The sequence below is a fragment of the Sus scrofa genome, chromosome 17 (assembly GCF_054392235.1).
Source record: "Sus scrofa isolate SSC_HxYL_T2T_F1_AM1 chromosome 17, Sscrofa_HxYL_maternal_Yorkshire_Landrace_v2.0, whole genome shotgun sequence".
Lineage (NCBI taxonomy): Eukaryota > Metazoa > Chordata > Mammalia > Artiodactyla > Suidae > Sus > Sus scrofa.
In genome coordinates, this window is record NC_139399.1 from 49,037,951 (window position 1) to 49,057,444 (window position 19,494).

Here is a 19,494-nt window from a genome sequence, read left to right on the forward strand (position 1 = left end):
CCATGAAAGGCAGTGCGACCTTGAGAGAGACATAATCACTCTGTGACTCAAGTTTCCTCATCTCCAAAACGGAGACTCCCTTTCTCACAGACTGTATTTAGGCTTGGAGATAATACATGTGAAGTGTCTGGCACATAGTAGATGCTGTCTACAGGGCCACTGTTTTCATTCTTAAGCAAGCCTGAAAGATATGGTCGATGGGGAGAGAAAGGGAGACCCTTTTAGAACCAGGGGAAGAGAAGGAAAAAAGAAAGACCTCAGGAGGGCTCATGTCCTCTGGCTGAATGGGCTTCATTAGACTTTCATCACAGCAGAGCTCAAAGACAGGGCACCAGGGGGCTGATGAGGACCCAGCAGGAGAGAAGCTGGCCTCCCTCTCTACAGCCCCGCCCCTCCTCTCATCACCATGGAGACAGCGCTGGCTGCCCCTTGGTGTTCCAGCCCACACAGGGCCTGAGGCTGCTGCAAAGGCAGGGACAGGGGCCCCCAAGCAGACAGAGACCTGTCTGGAAAGGTGGGGTGGGGGTGTGCTGACACCCACACCCACACACCAACCCCCCAAGGCGCTGAAGGACTGAGGCTGCTGTGGGATGCTTCTGGCTCTCTGTGTTCGAATCCCAGCTCTCCTAGCAGCTAGCTGTTCGTCCCCCCTCTCAGAGCCTGGGGGTTCCACATCTATCAAAGGAAAGGGTGAAAAGGAATAAAAACTAAGCTTGGTGAAGAAAACTGTGGGACGGGGAAGGAATGAAATACGGTGCAGTGTGGGTCGAAGGAGAGAGAGCACTACAGACTGTTTATGGAAAAAGGGCGCAGTGGAAATGATCCCGACTAAGAACCATGAGGTTGCAGGTTCAATCCCTGGTCTCACTCACTGGGTTAAGGATCTGGTGTTGCTGTGAGCTGTGGTGTAGGCTGCAGATATGGGACGGATCCTGCGTTGCTGTGGCTGTGGTGTAGGTCAGCAGCTATAGCTCTGATTAGACCCCAAGCCTGGGAACCTCCATATGCCGCGGGTGCGGCCCTGAAAAGACAAAAATATAAAATAAAATAAAAAGAAAGAAAGAAAAAAGGGGAACTTTACACAGCTGACTGGTGTGAGCTCATATTTCTTTGTTAAAAAAATAATAAGCTCTACCTATCCTTACCAAAAAGTGGAGGAGAGAGAGGGAGAAATACCTTAAAATACTCTTGTGCTTGTCGTCTCTGGACTTGGGGATTGCACGTAATTTTTACGCTCACATTTTGGCCAGTGAACATGGATTACTTTTAAAGGCAGAGTGACATTAGTAACTACCATTTGTGGGCTTATTATGCAGGAGTGTTGCACTAAGTGCTTCACATGGTTTAAATTCCTTTCCGTCTTGACAACTATTCAGGGAAGGAGAATAATCTGGTTACCCCCACTTTACAGAGAGGAAATTGAGGTTCAGAGAGATTAAGGGGTTTGACCAGGGTCAAACCACCCCAGACTGGCCAACCTGAGCTTTTAAAACCACAGTTAAGATACTAGACTCCAAAACTCAAGAATTCAACTCTTACCAATTATCCCCTCTCAGGACGAGAAAATGTGAAAAGCTCTGTTTTCTTAAATGCTTTACTAAGGAAAATATCAAGGAAATCAAAAGCAGGAAGAAAAATAGAACTTTGAGTTATAAAAATGAATAAGTTCTGGGGATGTCCTGTACGGCATGGCGACTATGATTAAGAATAGGAGTTCCCGTTGAGGCACAGCAAAAACAAATCAAAGCAAAAAAAAAAAAGAATACTGTATTGTATAGTTGGAATTTGCTAAGAGTAAATCTGTTTTGTTTTGTTTTGTCTTCTTAGGGCCGCATCCGAGGCATATGGAGGTTCCCAGGCTAGGGGTCAAATCAGAGCTGCAGCAGCTGGCCTACACCAGAGCAATATGTGATCTGAGCCACCTCTGTGACCTACATCACAGCTCATGGCAACACCAGATCTTTGACCCACTGAGTGAGGCCAGGGATCGAACCTGCGTCTTCATGGATGCTAGTCAGATTTGTTTCTGCCACGACGGGAACTCCTTAACAGTAAATCTTAAACATTCTTACTACACACGCAACACGGTAACTACACGAGGTGATGGATATGTTAATTAGCTTGGTTGTGGCAATCATTTCACAATCTCTACGTATTTCAAATTACCACGTTGTACATTTTATTTTATTTTTTTTATTTTTATTTTTTGTCTTTTTGCCTTTTCTTGAGCCTCCCCGCGGCATATGGAGGTTCCCAGGCTAGGAGTCTAATCGGAGCTGTAGCTGCCGGCCTACACCACAGCCACAGCAACTCGGGACCCAAGCCGCGTTTGCGACCTACACCACAGTTCATGGCAACGCTGGATCCTTAACCCACTGAACAAGGTCAGGGATCGAACCCACAACCTCATGGTTCCTAGTCGGACTCGTTAACCACTGAGCCACAACGGGAACTCCCGTTGTACATTTTAAATGCACACTGACTCTTGAACAAGATGAGGTGAGGGGTGAGGGGCACTGACCAACCCCCCACTTTAGCAGTTGAAAATCTGCCTGTAACTTTTAGCCGGCCCTCCGTATATATGCAGTTCCCTGGTATCTGAGGTTTTCACATGCATGGATTCAGCCAAGCATAGATATATACAATCTTATTTGTCAAGTATACAATTTTATTTGTCAATTATACCTCAACAGAGAATAAAAAAAGAAAAGAAAAATATAATGAATCCTGAGGTACCTACCACCCAGCTTCCAGGAAGTCCTTAGACGGGGGGATTTGGGTGGGGGTTCAGGGAGGGGGGTAAGGTGTGCTTAGGAAGCAGAACGATGCCCAGAGCCAGAATCCTCGGTCTATACATGCCACACACACACCCACACACACACGCTATACATATACACACATGCACACCCCAGTACACACATATATACATACAACCACCACACCCACACCCACACACACACCCTAGTGAAACTGACAACATCAATGGCCTGAACTAGCCCAGAACCCAGACTGGGACTTAAACCTACAGTTTTAAATTAGAATCACTCACGCAGTATCTGGACTTACTGAGGTTCAGGTTCCATGCCACCGCGCAGAAGGAATTCAGCGGGAGACAAAGTGATAGGCAAGAAACAGATTTATTAAGATAGGATGCTTGTGAGAGATGCAAGCAGGCAGCTAAGGAGGCTCTGCCCCCAGGATTAGCTGGGCTACAGTTTTATCACCCAAGGCGAGTGGGGGTGGGAAAAGACTGCTTCTTCCTCTTTCTTGGAGTAGCGGCTCCTCCTAGGTATCCGGTATTCAAATCACTGGAAGGGGTGTGGGGGGGTCCTTAAACTCCCGCCCTTGGGCTGAACCTGAACCTCATCCCATCCCCCACCCAACGACCTGAGGCAAATCCCGCTCCTCTACTAGTCAAGCAAGCCTGCCTTGTTCTGATGGCTTTCTTGAGCAATTATTAACTAGAGCGACCTCCCAAAGTTCCCTGGGTTTCCCTCTCTGTCTGGTCCCTTATTGGGACTTCTACAGCTACCTGTGTATCTATCCCCCTCCGTCCCTATCACTGGCACACAGACAGACATAACACACCCCCACCCCCCACCCATACCACACACACAGGGCTCCCAGTCTCCACATCCGGCTGCCTCTGGGGCTGTGGCCCTGACCTTGGTGGGGCACCGCAGGCAGGCAGGCAGGCAGCTGGCCGCCCCCTCTCCCGCCCCCGCTCACTCGTGTTCCTTCCTCCTCTCTGCACTCTACTGACTTATGTTTCCCCAGCTGCCTCCTCTACAGGTCCCTGGTTCCCCTCCAAGGCCTCAAGGCTTTGGCAGCTCTGCAACGCGAAGACATGGCCAGGGGCGCTGACAACACACTCAGGTGGGCGACTCTGGTGGCGCTGGCTGCCCTGGGCACAGCTGTGACAGCGGCTGCCAACCCCGGCATTGTGGCCAGGATCACACAGAAGGGCCTGGACTACGGTAACTGGATGCCTTTTTCTTCCCTCCTCTCCCACCCCCAAGGAGCACTGATTAAGCACCTGCTGTGTGCAGCCCTTTAAATCCCATGTACAGCTGCTCCAAGGAGGCCCTCTTACCCCCATCTTACTGAAGAAGAAGCTGAGGTTAAGGCGAGTTGCCCAAGGTCACAGGGCTGGATTGGAGCGCTGGTCTGGAGGACACCAGTGCTCCAGCCTTTAATGGTCCCCTCTCTCTACCCAACATCCAATTTGGGCTTCTAGGCCCTTCGCTTCCTTCCAGGCTGGTTCTCCCCAGCCATTGTCTCAGGTCTCTGGCTCGGTCTTCAGCATGGGCAGAGCTCAGGCTTGGTGAAGGGGAGCGTGTGGGGGGGGCCCTCCTCAGTGGTCTCGCCCAGGGCAGGGGCACGGCAGCCATACTGCACACTACCATCTGCAGGATGAGGAGCGGACCCCCCCAGGCCACTCATCCAGGCCCAGACAGAGGACAGTGGCATGAAGCAGACCCCGACCTGCTCAGATCCGCGCCAGGCACGGTGCTGAAAGGACATGCTGTTACCAGTGATCTTTACAGCTGAGCAAACTCGGAGGAGGGACTCGGAAGTGGGCATCCTGGAGCTGAGCTCCGGGTTTGGCTCAAGTACCAGCCTGGGGCTGTTCAATGCTGCCTCTCAGTGGCAGAGAGATGAACTGCAGGACAATTGGGCACAGCCGGACCAGAGAAATCAGACCAAGGAGAAGGCAGAACCTCTCTCCGGAGGGCAGACCGCTTAGGGAGTCAGGACAGAATCAGGGGGACCTGATGTTCCATCCCTGAATTCTTACCCCAGTCCAGGACACCTCCAAATCCCAGGGGTGCAGATGGAAGACTCACTTGAGAGAGGAGAAAGGACTGTGTCCCCACTCTGTACCCAGAGCTGGGGGCAGGTGTGTGTTGGGGGTGGGGGCAGGCTGAAGGCTTCTTAGGAGCAGAGGCTTGGGCTGGGCCCTCAGCCAGAAAGTCTTCACCTGCTGTCGCAGCAGTCTCACGCCCCTGCCCCTGTGGCAACCAGTGAGTTTCCTGAAAGCAGCAAAGCTGCTCACATCCCTGTCGTTACTTACACTACTCATGGTTCCCTACTGCCCTCAGAAGATGTCCTCGCCTTGGCATTAGAGGCCCTTCAGGACCTGGCTCCTGCAGACCCTCAAATCATGGCCATTGCACATTTTCTTTTCCCCGAGGGCAGAGACGATATGCACCTTACCTCCTTCTGAACCCCCAGAGGGCTTATCCCAGGGCGCGGCTCTGGGACCAGAAGGCCTGGATTCACATCCTTCCTCTACCACCTGTCAGCTGTGTGCTCACACTTGTGAATCTCAGCTTCCTCCTCCAAGGACTGGGAGCTGTAACAGGACTACCCAGGATTCTTCAGATTCTGTAACTTAATACATGTGTGGAGGCCAGAACTGTGCCTGGCACAGAGTAAGAGCATGATGACATTTTTATTGTTGTTATTATTATCACTTCCTAATTGGCCCTTGGAAAACACAACTCCTATTACTATTTACTCCTTACGTAGCATGTTTGCCTTTTAACTGGTTCTTTGATGCTGTTAACCACATAAGAAGTGATGGCAGAATTCCCGATCTTGGGAACTTCATTCATTTATTCACCCAGCAGATATTAAGTTCCAGTCACTGTGGCAAGTGTAGAAGATGTTTGTGACATCTGCCACTGACCTTGGGGGGCCTACGTCTAGTAGGGGAGAGAGATGTTAATCCAAAAAAATCACATGGATAAATGCATAATCAGAGACAGTAATGGGGGCTCCAAAGGAGATGCTCACAGCATCGCGGGAATGATGACAAGGGGGATTGCTCTCATCTGCTGATCAGAGAGAGTTCCTGTAGGAAGTGATGACCGAACTGACTAGAAACTGACCAGGTAAAGATGGGAGGGAAGGGTTTCCCAGGCAACAAGAATGGTACATTCAAAGGTCCTGTGGAGAGAAGGTCCAAAAGCCAGAGATGGAGTCTCTGTGAGGGCTGAGCACAGAGGGGGGCACACACTAGGTGTTCAATAAACACTCATAGGTTGCATGACTCGGGATTAGGGTGTAATATTTTAAACAAGGGGTCTGTTGGCAAACCACAGCCCATAGGCCAAATCTGGGCCAACCCAGGTTTTTGCATGGCTTTTACATTTTTTATTTTGTTTAGGTTTTTATTTTTTCTATTATAGTTGATTTACATTGTTCCATCAATTTCTGCTGTACAGCAAAGTGACCCAGTCATACATACATACATATAAACATATATATATATACATATATACATTCTTTTTCTCACATTATTCTCCATCACATTCTATCACAAGTGACTAGATATAGTTCCCTATGCTATACAGCAGGATCGCATTGCTTATCCACCTCAAATGCAATAGTCTTCATCTACTAGCCTCAATCTCTAGTCCATCCCACTCCCTCCCCTCGCAACCACAAGTCAGTTCTCCAAGTCCATGAGATTGTTTCTTTTCTGTAGAAAGCTTCATTTGTGCCATATTATTAGATTCCAGATAAAAGTGATATCATTTGGTATTTGTCTTTCTCTTTCTGACTTACTTCACTTAGTGTGAGAGTCGCTAGTTCCATCCATGTTGCTGCAAATGGCATTATTTTGTTCTTTTTATGGCTCAGTAGTATTCCATTGTGTATATGTACCACACCTTCTTAACTCATTCATCTATCGATGGACATTTAAGTTATTTTCATGTCTTGGCTATTGTCAATAGTGCTGCAATGAACATAGAGATGCATGTATCTTTTTGAATGTTTTGTCTGGATATACGCCCAGGAGTGGGATTGCTGAATCATATGGTAGTTCTATATTTAGTTTTCTGAGGTATCTCCATACTGTTTCCATAGCGGTTTTACCAATTTACATTCCCACCAATGGCGTAGGAGGGTTCCCTTTTCTCCACACTTGTTAATGATGGCCATTCTGACCAGTGTGAAGTGATACCTCATTGTAGTTTTGATTTGCATTTCTCTAATAATTAGCGATGTTGAGCATTTTTTCCATGTGCCTGTTGGCCATCTGTATACCTACTTTGGGGAAATGTCTATTCAGGTCTTCTGCCCATTTTTCAATTGGATTGTTTAGTTTTTTTGTTGTTGAGTTGTATAAGTTGTTTGCATAATTAGAGATTAAGCCCTTGTCAGTTGCATCATTTGAAACCATTTTCTCCCAGAGTTCCCTTTGCGGCACAGCAGAAACGAATCTGACTAGGAACCATGAGGTTTTGTGTTCGACCTCTGGCCTCGCTCAGTGGATTAAGGATCCGGCGTTGCTGTGAGCTGTGGTGTAGGGTGGCAGCTGTAACTCTGATTAGACCCCTAACATCCACATGCTGCTGGTGCAGCCCTAAAAATAAAAAAATTAAAAAATTAAAAAAAAAAGAAAGAAAGAAACTATTTTCTCCCATTCAGTATATTGTCTTTTTTTTTTTTTTTTTTTAATGGATTACTTTGCTGTGCAAAAGCTTGTAAGTTTGATTAGGTCCCATTGCTTTTTTTTTTCTTTTTTTCTGCCTTTTACATTTTTAAACAGTTGGGGGGAAAAAATCAAAGGAGGAACCCTATCTTACAACATGTGAAAATGATATGAAATTCACATGTCAGCATCAATAAGATTTCATTGGAACACTGCCACACCGATTCATTGAGGTAGCATCTATGGGTGCTTTTGTGCAGTAAGCCCAGGGCTGAGCGGTTGTGACAGAGATGGCAAGACCCACAAAGCAGAAAATATTTCCTGTCTGGCCCATGACAGAAAACCTTAGCCAAGTCCTGCTTTAGACATTTCCAATCCCACTGTCCCTGCTATGTCCAGGCAGTGCCTCTGACCATGACCCTGCCCGCTGCTCTCTCCCCTCAGCCTGCCAGCAGGGAGTGGCTACTCTGCGGAAGGAGCTGGAGAAGATCACGATTCCCACTTTCTCCGGAAGCTTTAAGATCAAGTACTTTGGGAAAGGACGTTATAACTTCTACAGGTAAGGCCTGTCCAGCTCTGTCCTCGGTGTTCAGGGCTATAGTATGTTGAGGCCATCAAGACCTAGACTCTCAGAGCTGCAAACTCCTAAACTCAAAGAGGTTAGGATCCCAGAGCTAACGTTTACACCATCCCCAGCGGATACGATCCCCCCAAGTTGAGGGCAGAGAAAGCCACACAAACTATCTTTCAGGTGCTCACCATGACTCCTGGGGGATGTCATGAACCCCCAAACTCTGTGCCAAGCCCATATGTTAATTAGCATCTGAGAGGAGTGGTGACGTTTCAAGGACAGAAAATCTGATCCAAAATGGCCTGAACCAGGATGTATTGGCTCACACGACTGAGACATCCCTGGAATGGGCGGACTTCAGGTTCAGCTTGAGACAGGCTTAAATGTCCCTAGGGCCTGTTTCTCTCCTGCCACTTCTCAGCACCACTTTCCTTGGGGAGGGTCTAATGGTTGGGTAGGGCGTCCCTGCAAAGAGGTGAGACGCCTACCAGCACCTCTGCAGCACCCCCAACCCTTCTCTTTAAAGCCCAAGCAGAAACCCCAATAGTCACTCTGATTGGTCCGTATTAGGTTACATACACCCTCTGGGACCAATCACCTGTGGCCAGGGGAAAAGAATACACAAATGAGCTTGCGCTGAAGTCACAAGCTCCACCCCTTCAAGATGGCGGTGAAGTCGACTTTCTTTGGAGCAACGTGAAAGAGCTGCGGGCAAAGGTTCCCAGAAAGGAAAATGTCAGAGGGGTGTGAGTGCTGGTGAGGAAATAACTTTTAAAGAAATAACTTTTAAAGAATAAATAACTTTTAAAGAATTTTATGCATTCACTCCCTCAACAAGTACTTTTGAGCACCTACTATGTGTCTGATCAGCAGGCTTTGCTACAATAATGAAAAAAGGCAGACACATTCCCCCTTTACAGAACTTGTAGTCAGTGGGATGACATTGACGGATCACCACACACCCGCAAGATAAAGATTATTTTGGCCATTTTTGGAGTTCCTGGTGTGGCGCAGGGGAAACGATCCTGGCTAGGATCCATGAGGATGAGGGTTCGATCCCTGACCTCGCTCAGTGGGTTAAGATCCAGCGTTGCTGTGGCTGTGGTGTAGGCCAGGGGTATAGCTCCTATTCCACCCCTAGCCTGGGAACCTCCATATGCAGCAGGGACAGCCCTAAAAAAAAAAAAAAAAAAGGAAGGGTTATTTTGCCCATTTTACAAATGAGGAAATTGAGGCTCAGGACGATTAAGTGATGTGCCCAGGGTCACACAATAGTAAACTGAAGAGCAGGATTCAAATGCAAATTTGTCAGACCTCACGGCCTCCTCACAGAGTTCCCAAGGCTGAGGTGATAGCCTCTGGGTTCTCTTGGAAGGGGTGGGGTAAAGAGCCAGAGTGGAGGAGAAGGACCATTGACTGAGTCCTCGTGTGCATTCCCAAGATGCTAACTGATCGGTTCTTCTCTGCAGCATGGTTGTTCGTGAATTCAAGCTTCCCACTTCCCAGATAAGACTGTCACCTGACCAGGGCCTTGATCTCTCCATCAAAGATGCCAGTGTCAAGATCAGTGGAAAATGGAAGGCCCAAAAGAATTTCATGTACGTTTCCAAGCCTGACGTTTGTTGAGTGTGTGTGAACTTTGGTGATATTTGGAAGGGGTGAGAGCCAGCGTCTTGGAATGCAAATTTTTTGCCAGGCCCATTACCATTTGTCCCCTCAGGGCTTCTGGGGGACTTTTTCACAGAAGAAGTTTCAACATACCTCTTGGTTAATAGCTGAGCACATGTCCACTTCTGAATGTAGGACTCTGGCAAAGCTGAGTTGATTTATGAGGCTTAGGATGGAAGGCTCAGTGGGACCTTTAATTTACCCCTTTATCAGTTAGCTGTTGCTGTGTAAGTCAATGGCCTAAAACATTGGCTGGGGTTCCCTGATCTAGGTTGGCCTCAGCTGAGGTGGGCTACCCAGAGCATACTCCTGGTTATGGCAGAGATGCCAAAAGGTGACTGGAACCATGTAGGTCCCCTTAAAGCCTAGGCTTCAAACTGGCCTGTGGTCACTTCTACTCATATGCCATTGGCCAAAGCAAGTCATGTGGCCAAACCCAAAGTCAAGAACATGGAAATGCACACAGATCCTCCCAAGACAGGCAATGGCGAGGGTATGGATGCAGGGAGGGGGGAATATGGGGCAAATCATCCCAACTACAACCCTGAATCTAAATATTGGGCTCTCACTACAGTGACCCAGTGCATCAGTGAGAGTGGCTCAAACTGACCTGTCACTTTAGCAATTTCTCCTTTGAGAAAACTGGCACTTGGGTGAGGAGAGGGGCGTGGGTCTGCCCTCCGTTACGAGGACTGCTGGGTCTGTCCGTTCCCCACAAGAACCGCTTCATTCTTCAAGAGGCTCTTTTGCCTCAATCATTTCACTGACTGATCACACACACACACACACACAAAACCCCACACTTCCTCACATTATAGAAGACTTGACAAACTACATTCACATCTGCTATCTTGTCCAAAACTCATTTTATCCCTGAAGGAGGAGTTATTAACCCCATTTAATGAACAAGAATATTAATTAGTTAAAGTCACTGCCCTCCCCTCCCGAAAAACTCAGCTTTCTAGCAGCAAAGCTGGTCCAGGGTCTGGGTGAGGAAACTGAGGTTCAGAAAGGTTAAGAAACACTCCCAAAGCCACACAGCACAGGCAGCGGCTGAGATAGTGGCTAAAAGCAGGATTCTGCCAGGCAGACCTGGATTCACACTTGGGGTTGGAATCCTGGCTCTTTTACCCGGCTGCTGTGTGACCTTGGGCAAGCTGCCTTCCCTCTCTGAACTCCATCTCCTCAGCCAGAGTAGGGATAATAGCCAAACCTACATTCTAGCATTGCTGTGAAGTTTGAATGGCAGCAGAAAAGAAAATGCTTTTGCTCCAAGACTTTTTTTGGGAGGTGGGGGTGGCTCATCTGCAGCACGTGGAGGTTCCCAGGCTAGGGGTCACATCAGAGCTGCAGCCGCCGGCCTACACCACAGCCATAGCAACGATGGATCCGAGCCACGTCTGCAACCTACACCACAGCTCACGGCAACGCCGGATCCTTAACCCACTGAGCAAGGCCAGGGATCAAACTGGTGTCCTCAGGGATGCAAGTCAGGTTGGTTACCGCAGAGCTTCGATGGGAACTCTGCTCCAGGTCTTTTCTTTTTGTTTCCCTTCAGCAAAGCCAGTGGCAACTTTGACCTGAGTGTGGAGGGCATCTCCGTTTTGGCTAGTCTGCGGCTGGGTTATGACCCCACCTCTGGCCACTCCACCGTCTCCTGCTCCAGCTGCAGAAGCCACATCAACAGGGTCCACGTACGCACGTCCGGCAGCAGCCTGAAGTATGGTCTCCTGGGGCTGTGGTTGGGAGGAGGGCTAGGGTTGTCTTAATCACTCTATTTTTCCTTCTTCTTACGGCCACACCTGCAGGATATGGAAGTTCCTAGGCTAGGGGTTGAATCGGAGCTACAGCTGCCCCCCTTACACCACAGCCACAGCAACACCAGATCCGAGCCTCATTTGCAACCTATGCCATAGCTTGTGGCAATGCCAGATCCTGAATCCACTGAGCGAGGCCAGGGATGGTACCCACATCCTCACAGATACTGGTCAGGTTCTTAACCCGCTGAGCCACAATGGGAATGCCACGTCCTAATCATTCTTGTATTCAGAACACCCATCCTAAAAGCTGCCTCCATGCTAGGGCTTGTCCAGAGACCTCCGATGTAGGGAGGTCCGCAGATGGAACAGGCACGACCCCTGCCTTGAGTCACTTGATCATTCAGTATCCATTCAGCAAACTTTCCTGAACACTTACTAAGCTCCAGGCTCTAGGCTAAACACTTTAAGCGCTCTAAGCTCTACAGTCCTCACCCAAAGCCTGGAGACATGCATCTCTCCACCTACCCAATAAAGATCGATGAAGACGCCGCCCTGCACCAGACTTGTGCAGTGAGCTCAGAAAATAGCAGTGGTCACTAAAAATGTATCCCTAGCTGATAGTGATTGGAGGCTTACTGTGTGCCTAGCACTGTGTCAAGCATGTGCTTTATCTCATTCAATCCATGTAATAACCTCGTGAGCTTAGTCTATGAGTACATACCCCATTTTCAGAGAAGATCAAGGCACAGAAAGAATAAGAAAGAACCTGAGTTTTCATACCTAGTGAGTATTGCAAAGGGACTCAGCCCGGGACTCCCTGGCCCCGGATTCTTAGCCACACAGTCCCTGTTCTCTTGAAGCATCCAGCCTGGGGGGAAGACAGAAGTTAATCAGATCATGGCTCACAAAGTATTACAAAAGGATATAAGGACTAAGTAAAAGAGGTACAAACTGTGGTGAACACATAGAACAGGAAGGTCTGACCTAGTCTGGGGGCTGACCAGTTCTTTGACTGAATGACATTTGAACGGAGATGAAAAGAGTAAGTAGGAGTTAATTACATTGGAGGCAGTGGGTGTTCCAAGCAGAGCCAACCGCATGTGCAAAGGCCCTGTGGTGGGAGGAAGCACAGGACACAAGAGGAGATGGCAGAGCAGCGTCATTTGTGTTCAGAGAGGGAGGGAGTACTGAGGCATGAGGCTGAGACAGGGCAGGGCAGGGGGCCCAAGGACAGGGTCCAGGTGGTCACCTGTTGAAGAAGTAACAGGTCCCTGCACACGGCGGGGGAAGCGTCTAACAGGAGTGTGCCCAGTTGGAGCCCAGGGATGAGGGTGCTTTAGGCCTGTTTGGAAGAGGGAAGAAGGCTTCCCAGAGGAGGCAACTTCTGAATGGGGCCCGGGGACACCTGGGAAGCCTCACGCATGCCCCGCCTCCCGTGTCAATCTCCAGGTGGCTGATCCAGCTCTTCCACAGAAATATCGAATCTGCGCTCCGAAAAGCCATGGAGAGCAAGGTAGGTGCAGGTCCCCCAGAAGCTCAGCCCGGGTCAGGGCAGATGGGCCCCCCCATGCCCACACCCCTCATGCATGGCTGAATACCTGTGCTCCCACCCAGGCCGCTGCAGCAGTCCTCCGAGGCCTCAGAAAGTCATGTCTGCTTTCTTGGGGATCCAGCGAAAACTGAGGAAGGGTCACAGCCCCCACAGCAATGCCCCCCCCCACCCCAGCCTGCCTGCTTGGACCCCCTCTGCCCTTCCCCCAGCACTCCCCCTGCAAAACCACCACCATCCTCTCCTGCTGGCCTCTGTCCTCACAGCCCTCAGGGCCCCTTCCCCATCCCACCCCGCACCCCCTCGGTAGTGCTCCCCAGGCAGAAAACACGCAGCTGGGGAGCGTGCTAGACTAGAGTGTGTCAAACTGAGGTTGGAACTGGTACAAAAGACAGACACGGGCCGGGGCCCCACACCCCTGCCTTCCCCCAACCCCTTGCCCCGCCACGAACCAACTTCTTCTGCTCAGAAAAAGGGCCATTTGGGGGCTGGCTTTCCACAAATCCACCATCAGCTTCCAGGAAACCCCTGTGCCCATCTCCCAAGCCAAGTGAGCTTGGGTTTTCTCTACAGGGCAATAGGGAGCCATTGAAGGTTTTAGGCCAGGGAGTGACCTGGCCAGATTGGTGCTTTTTATTTTTATTTTATTTTATTTTTTTGCTTTTTAGGGCTGCACCTGTGGCAGATGGACGTTCTCAGATTAGGGGCTGTACACCTGTTGGCCTACACCACAGCCACAGCAATGCTGGATCCTTTAACCCACTGAGCAAGTCCAGGAATCGAACCTGTGTCCTCATGGATACTAGTCAGGTTCTTAATCCACAGAGTCACAATGGGAACTCCATAGAGTACATTATAAAATGAGTTTTAGAGTCAGAGTCTCTGGGTTTTAATTCTGGCTCCAAGGCTTAGCAGTGTGATCTTGAGCATATGACTTGACTTTTCCAAACCTCAGTTTCATCATCTGTAAAATGGGCACACTGATACCTCCTTCACCAAGCTGCTGTAAAGATTACTAAGAAAATGCAGGCTCTGCACCAGCCTAGCTTGTCCATAACTCAAGGGTCTTTGCAATTAAGTAATAGTATAAGGGGAGTGTTAGCATGTATTCAACATACGGAGCTATTGAAACAGATTATTTCTCTGTAACAAAGAATGACCCCTCGGTGGCAGCCAAGCTAAATGGCAATAATGCAGCTGCTGGTGGTGCGGTGATGATGGTGAAGTGATGGTGAGGAAGAGGAAGAGGAGTGTGGCCTGCGTATGCCGAGTGCGTGCAGAGGGCTTGCACTATGCTGAGACCCCTTTCAAGGATTCTAGCAGTCAATCCACACAAAATCCTTCCGGGAGGGAGGGAGGGACAAGTGTCATCATGATTATCTCCATTTTACAGATGAGAGACTGAGACCCTGATAGAGGAAGGGATAGCACTGAGTTTCAAATTCAGGCCACCCTACTTCAGAGCTGAAGCTCTTAATCAGTCCAGGATGTTGTTTTAGAAGAGAGTATGGGTCCGAGTGAATGGGTGGATGGGTGAGACGTCAGGGTGTCCATGATGCTAGGAACGCCTAGGAAATGGGGAAGAGTGAGTTAGGGGGTCCACTCCCAAGGAATACAGAGAGGAGGGCGAGCACCTGAGAGAAGGAAGAAGCTGTAGAAGGTGTGGATGAGGGTGGGGGAGGAGCCAGGCGCCGGGCTGTGGTGTAATCTGCTGTGGTTTGGCGCCCCCTGGTGGCCTTACCCGTAGTGGCGCTGGAGGGCCGAGGCGGAGGGCAGGCAGTGCAGGTGTACCTCTGGCCCCCCAGCCAGATGTGCTGCCCCTCCCGTCTTTGGGCCTCTGGGAGCAGAGGCACAGGTTTCTCTGAAAATGACATTTTTTAGTCCCCTTGGGACATCTAGAGTTTTATGTGATAGAAACACACTCCAGGAAAGTTGAAATCTCTTCCTAAGAAATTTCTTCCTCATTGCCCATGGCCCCTCCATGGAGCTGGGCTTTGCACACGGCTTCTATGGATTCTCAGAGGGAGCATCTCGGAAGACCAAAGTAGAAGCTGCACAGCCTTTTATGGCCCCACCTGGGAAGTTACACGATGTCACTTCCACTGTCTTCTATTGCACCATGTTCTAAGCAAGCCACAACCCCACTCACTCAGATTGTAGGGGAGACTGCACAGACACTGCCTCTTGATGGGCATGTGACAAGCCCACATTCCAGAAGCCAGTGGAATGGAAGATGTAACCCGCAGCGCTGCATTTTACAGATGAGAAAATGGAGTCTGTTTTCTCCTAGCAATGGACTAACTTGCTCTTGACAAAATCAGCATATGACCCAGGTCTTCTCAGGCAGGTGCTTGTTCCCCTGTGAGTCATGGGGAGGGGAGCACTGGGAAGACTTCTCCAGCCACACAAAGCAAAGATGAGGGTGCCCACCCAGACTTAAGTGGAGGCCCTGCCCCTGCTCCCAGCTTGCGCAGGAGAGCTGCTCACCTCCTGTTTTGTTTTTTGTTTTAACCATGTCATTCCACAAAGGGCCTGAGAAAAAACAAATTTTTTAAATCCCACCCTTAAAAAATAGAAAACATAAATATCCATCAGGAAAGACCCACACCAGAATAGGAAGCAAAATACAGATACCCAGGGTATACAGTCATAAACAGTTACTATTTCCAAGCTGCATGTTGGGCTCTGAGCTTCCTAGTGGCCAAAGAGAAAAGGGAAAGTAGAGTAGTTACATGATTTTCTTTTTTCTTTTTTTTTCTTTTCTTTTTTTGGTCTTCTTAGGGCCATACCCGCGGCATGTGGAAATTCCCAGGCTGGGGGTCAAATTGGAGCTGTAGCCGCCAGCTTACGCCACAGCCACACCAACACAGGATTTGAGCCACATCTTCAGCTTACACCACAGCTCAGGGCAATGCTAGATCCTTAATCCACCGAGCAAGGCCAGGGGTCAAACCCCACGTCCTCATGGATACTTTTGGATTCGTTACTGCTGAACCATGACAGGGACTCCTACCTGATTTTCAAGGAATCATTCAAGAAAAGCAAAACGTGTCTGGATCTTCCCAAAGGACATTTTCCGCTATAGGAAGCCCTTACTGATCTTTTCTTTTCTTCTCCCCAGATCTGTAAGATGTTGACCAATACCGTGTCCTCCAAGCTGCAGCCTTATTTCCAGACCCTGCCAGGTGAGGACTGGAAGGGGTCAGGGAGGCTAGGGAAGAAGGGGGATGGAGGAGGGAGACAGAGATAGCATGATGGAGCCAGCAAGTTTCCCAGGAAGTCCTGGGCTTGGGTGGGATTGGGTAGAGCAGGTTTCAAACAGCATTTGGCATCAGATCCCTCTTGGGCCAGGTCCTCCTGGCAGGTCCAAAAGTTAAACAAAAAGGCAGCCCTGCAGGGGCCAGAACACCCACAGGCCTCTAAAGCCAGAGATGCATAGCTGGCCTGAGATCTGCAGCTAGTCACTTCTCCTCTCTGGGCCTCAGTTTTCATATCTTTAAAATGGGAACAATTTCCTCTCTTCCCCAAGCGTTTGGAAAACTGTGAAGAGCTGCAGTAGGTGGGGGAGGACCCGGCTGGCCCTGGGTGATGCTCACCGCATGTCACACACCCTGCAGAACTGTCTCCCTTTGGCCTCCGACCACCCCACCGAGATCACTGTATGCTTCCAATTTTACCACCAGGAAACTCAGGCTCAGAAAGGAGCTGTGACTTGCCCAGGGTCACAAAGCCAGGAAGGAGCAGAAGCAGAATCCAAATCCAGGTTTTTTTCCTCCAGAGCCTGTGCTCCCAGCTGGTACCTGGGCTGCCTCCCTGCCAAGCCTGGCCGTCCAGTGTGTGGTCCATGTCCATTTAAGATGCTCTCCCTTCCTCCAGGCACCGCCCCAGCCCCTCCAGGCACAGGCCCATCCCCTGTGTGTTCCATGTAGTTGCAGTGTCCAAGGTTTGGCCTCACCAGGCAGGAAAAAGACTTTGGTTTGAGTCCCAGCTCTGACATTCACCACCTGTGCCATCCTGGACAAGTTATCTTTTCTTTTTTATTTTATTTTTTGTGTGTGTCTTTTCTAGGGCCAGTCCCGTGGCATATGGAGGTTCCCAGGCTAGGGGGTCTAATTGGAGCTGTAGCTGCCGGCCTACACCACAGCCACAGCAACGCCAGATCTGAACCATGTCTTCGACTTACACCACAGCTCACAGCAACCCCAGATCCTTAACCCACTGAGCAAGGCCAGGGATCGAACCCGCAACCTCATGGTTCCTAGTCGGATTCATTAACCACTGCGCCACGACGGGAACTCCAAGTTATCTTTTCTGAGCCTCGAGTTCTTCCCCTCTCACATAGGAAGGAGGGACCAGTATTTCTTTCATCCTCATTGACTGCTGCTGGGAAACAGAGAAACTGTTCAGACTTGAAGCCAATCTGGCAGCCTGGGATATTATCACTGCTAATAATAATCCCTTCTGGAAGGGAAAAGAAGAAAAAAAGGGAGTTTTTGCTGTGACACAGTGGGTTAATGACCTGGCTTGTCTCTATGGAGGTGCCGGTTCAGTCCCTGGCCTGGTGCAGTGGGTTAAGGATCCAATGTTGCTGCAGCTGTGGCATAGGCGGCAGCTCTGGCTCAGATTCGATCCCTGACCCAGAAACATCCGTATGCCGCAGGTCTGGCTAAAAAAGCGAAGAAAAGATCCCTTCTGGCTTTTAAGCCCCTACTGTATACAGGACATCTGAAGGTCACTGTACTACCCCATCCTACAAATGAAAAAAGTGGCTCGAGAAGTGAAAAGACTTGTCCAAGGTCAAATAGAATTCAGGTCTCTCTGCTCCTTGACTGTTTTAGCCACATCTCAGAGCCAAAAGAAAGAAGGGAAGGAGATGACGTCTGTGAATGTGGGGGTTAGGTTCATTTTCCTTTAAAGGGCACTCAGGGAGAGCTCCCTGGATGGGGGGTGGGAGGGAGCAGAATTCGCACTGCAGGTCATGGTTCAACTTTAGGGGAAACTGACCCTGCATCCCAGACCCCAAAGATGCCATCATGGAGAGCCAGCTCACAGTCCACGTTTCCCTCTAGTGACAGCCAAAGTGGACAGAATGGTTGGCATCAATTACTCCCTGGTGGCACCTCCAAAAGCCACGGCTGAGAACCTGGATGGGCTGCTGAAGGTGAGTCTTACACCAAAAATCTTGTACCCCCACAACCTTTGCCTCAGACCCCTGGGGCCTCCCCATCTTTCTTGGAGGCAAATCTTACATTGACTCCGCCCATTTCCTATCCATCCTCACCGCTCCCCCAATCCACTCGCCTGGCAAGACATAGGAAATTACACACACACACACACACACACACACACACACACACACACACACACACGAGGCAGAAACGAAAACGCACACATGTAGGCCTAGAACAAATACAAAAACCACATATATAGACCTAGAAATAGACACACACATCACATCCACGTAGCTTACACTTTGTTTTACAACTTCTACACACGGAGCAGTGTGATAGGACCCTCTTTCCATGAAATGTCCTCCCCGTAGCCCTTTCGCTGGCTGTTGGGTCTCTCAGTGGGCGGCTTACGATAACGTATGTGGACAGCGCCCCCTCCTGGAACATCTGGGCTCCTTCCATTTTTTTCCACAAACGGAACCAGAGCTGCCACCAACATCCTTGTGGCTGGACCTCTGCCCATCTTTGACTATTTCCTAGAATTGAGAGCGCGCAACCAAATTACACACGTTTACAAAAATCTAAGAGTTGCGACGGAATGCAGGACTAAAACGATACCTAATAGTCTCCAGGGAATGAGAATGTCCTGTTTACTGTGGCCCCCGCCCGCCGCCGCCTCCGATCCTGCCCAGAGATAAGGGCTGTCAGCTGTGGGGGGTATTAACCCCACCAGTCCCCTGGTCCTGAATAGTCACATATACAGGCATGAAACTCCATCCAGTTTTGCTGAGAATTTCTTCACACAAATGTATACACACTGTTCTTCATTTGCTTTTCTTACAAAATGGTATATATTACAGATGGTTCCTATTTGGTACATCGGTGAATCCATTATTTTTATTTTTTTATTTTTAATTTTATTTACATCTTATTATTATTATTTTGGCTGCACCTGTAGCCCTCGGAAGTTCCCAGGCCAGGGATCAAACCCGTGTGATGGCAGCAACCAGAGCCACAATGGTGACAACACCAGATCCTTAACCTGCTGAGCCGCCGGGGAACTCCACACCTGTTATTTTTTAAGAGTTGCCTATAGTACTCTATAACACGTATGTCGAGGTCATTCATTTTAAATAATGCAATGATCCTAAGGTACAGAGAATAGTACACACTCTGTGTACCCACCACCAGATATAAGAATTGTTACCATTCTGTCCTACTCACCTCTGATGTTTTTGAAATGAAACATTGTAGAAGTAAATATGGCCCCTCGGGCACCTTCTACCCCCACGGAATCACACTGATGATGTCACTGTGTGTCCTTCCTGCCT

At 49.3% G+C, this 19,494-nt stretch overlaps 1 protein-coding gene across 1 annotated transcript in view; it reads left to right on the forward strand.

Moving 5' to 3' along the window:
- Window positions 1-3,760: 3,760 nt before the first annotated feature.
- The window catches only part of BPI (bactericidal permeability increasing protein), a 30,111-nt gene continuing 14,377 nt past the window's right edge, over window positions 3,761-19,494 (forward strand). The window contains 7 exon segments of the mRNA NM_001159307.1: window positions 3,761-3,977; window positions 7,889-8,003; window positions 9,485-9,613; window positions 11,242-11,403; window positions 12,893-12,956; window positions 16,114-16,177; window positions 18,062-18,153. Coding sequence (NP_001152779.1) covers window positions 3,848-3,977; window positions 7,889-8,003; window positions 9,485-9,613; window positions 11,242-11,403; window positions 12,893-12,956; window positions 16,114-16,177; window positions 18,062-18,153 — 756 coding nt within the window. The 5' untranslated portion in view covers window positions 3,761-3,847.